Here is a 1283-nt window from a genome sequence, read left to right as displayed (position 1 = left end):
CTCAAAATCCTTGCAAATTCATCAAATTTAGATGGCTGAGCAACCAATCTTTGTTTAACAATATATACTAACTCAGCTTGTGTTTTTGTTGGTTTGTTTTCATGGTTGTTAATGTTAAAAGTGGGGTATTTTGGGAGGAGGAGGCACTCTACTTATAAAGATTTTTTGGATCATTACTACCCGAATGATACCATGAGCATGGATCTTTTACCAAGAAAATGATCTGATCATTTAGAAATTTTCACTGCTTACACGAAGGCATTTTAAAAAATCTTCACTTGTTTTCTTAAAATATGAATTATACAATTACAAATAACAACGGCCAATCTGTGTATAAGAACACCACCAAAACCAACTCACCTCAAGCATCAGAAAACAACAAATGCACAATCAAATTTACAAAGGACAAAAAAAAAACCAAACAAACAGGGAAAATGGTCCAAACTCCGCATGCAAATCATTCACTCAGACAAACAGCATGAGGGATGAACCAAGTAAAGCCCCGACAGAGCTGAGAAAACTGATGACAGATGACAAACCAGCAGCACCATTTTTATGCGAATGATTGTCTGAAGGTGTATCTGGACTCGCGTCACTCGTGGGTGGAGGAGATGGATTAGACTCTGCAGGAGGCGGAGAGTTGCCCTTTTTGTTGCTTCTATCAGCCAACACTACTACCACTAACTTCTCGTTCTTGTGGCAGTGCTCTTCATTGCCACTGATGAAATAATGAGGCCCTGATTGGGTGAACTTGTAAACAGTGTGACCATCTGTAAACTTCTTAATAGGGTTTTCTGTATTGCAGTTTGTGTAGTCATCTTTTGTCACATACAGCACTGAATCTTGGTCAGCTGCATAGTTGAACACTGGAAAAAACAAAAGTATAAGCATTCAAACTTTTCCTGTGATGCATCATTTCAACATTTGGTTTTAAATCAAAAGATTAAAAAGTCCCGGTTTAAGGTTTTTTCTATAGTTACATAGGACAGAAAGGGAAATAATTAGTACTATTGAATTTACCAAGAGTGTCTTGAATTTGAAATCGTTTCGACTCTGCCCACTGATTGAATGCATAAGAACCAGAGGGAGACCAGCCGCTGGCGCCTCCAACTATGAACTCATATGCACAACCATTTTGGATCAACAACAAAAGACTGAGCAATCCAAAAACATACGATGCCTTGCTTGTGTAACTTCCCAAAGTAGGAATCGCCATTGGAATTTTAGGAGCTGAAGAAGGCAAATTGTTTTTGGCACTCAAAGTTTGAAAGATGTGATCTGAA

At 38.2% G+C, this 1283-nt stretch overlaps 1 protein-coding gene across 1 annotated transcript; it reads right to left on the bottom strand.

The window, feature by feature from the left end:
• Window positions 1-261: 261 nt before the first annotated feature.
• On the bottom strand, window positions 262-1283 carry LOC141721279 (early nodulin-like protein 9). Its single transcript, XM_074524111.1, has 2 exons — window positions 1021-1283; window positions 262-866 (listed from the first exon to the last, which is right to left on the bottom strand). The coding sequence occupies exons 1-2, from the start codon at window positions 1214-1216 to the stop codon at window positions 466-468; spliced, it is 597 nt and encodes a 198-aa protein (XP_074380212.1). The 5' UTR covers window positions 1217-1283; the 3' UTR covers window positions 262-465.

The sequence above is a fragment of the Apium graveolens genome, chromosome 4 (genome assembly GCF_009905375.1).
Source record: "Apium graveolens cultivar Ventura chromosome 4, ASM990537v1, whole genome shotgun sequence".
In the NCBI taxonomy this organism is placed as follows: domain Eukaryota; kingdom Viridiplantae; phylum Streptophyta; class Magnoliopsida; order Apiales; family Apiaceae; genus Apium; species Apium graveolens.
The sequence above is the reverse complement of the archived record's forward strand: the minus strand, read 5'-3'. Positions and strand labels throughout refer to the sequence as shown.

What these genes read in the sequence shown, in the direction of transcription:
- LOC141721279 (XM_074524111.1), bottom strand. Translation starts at nt 1,216, where the DNA reads ATGGCGATTCCTACTTTGGGAAGTTACACAAGCAAGGCATCGTATGTT. An exon ending in TCAAATTCAAGACACTCTTG is followed by an intron (nt 867 to 1,020) that starts GTAAATTCAATA and finishes TGTTTTTTCCAG; the next exon opens with TGTTCAACTATGCAGCTGAC.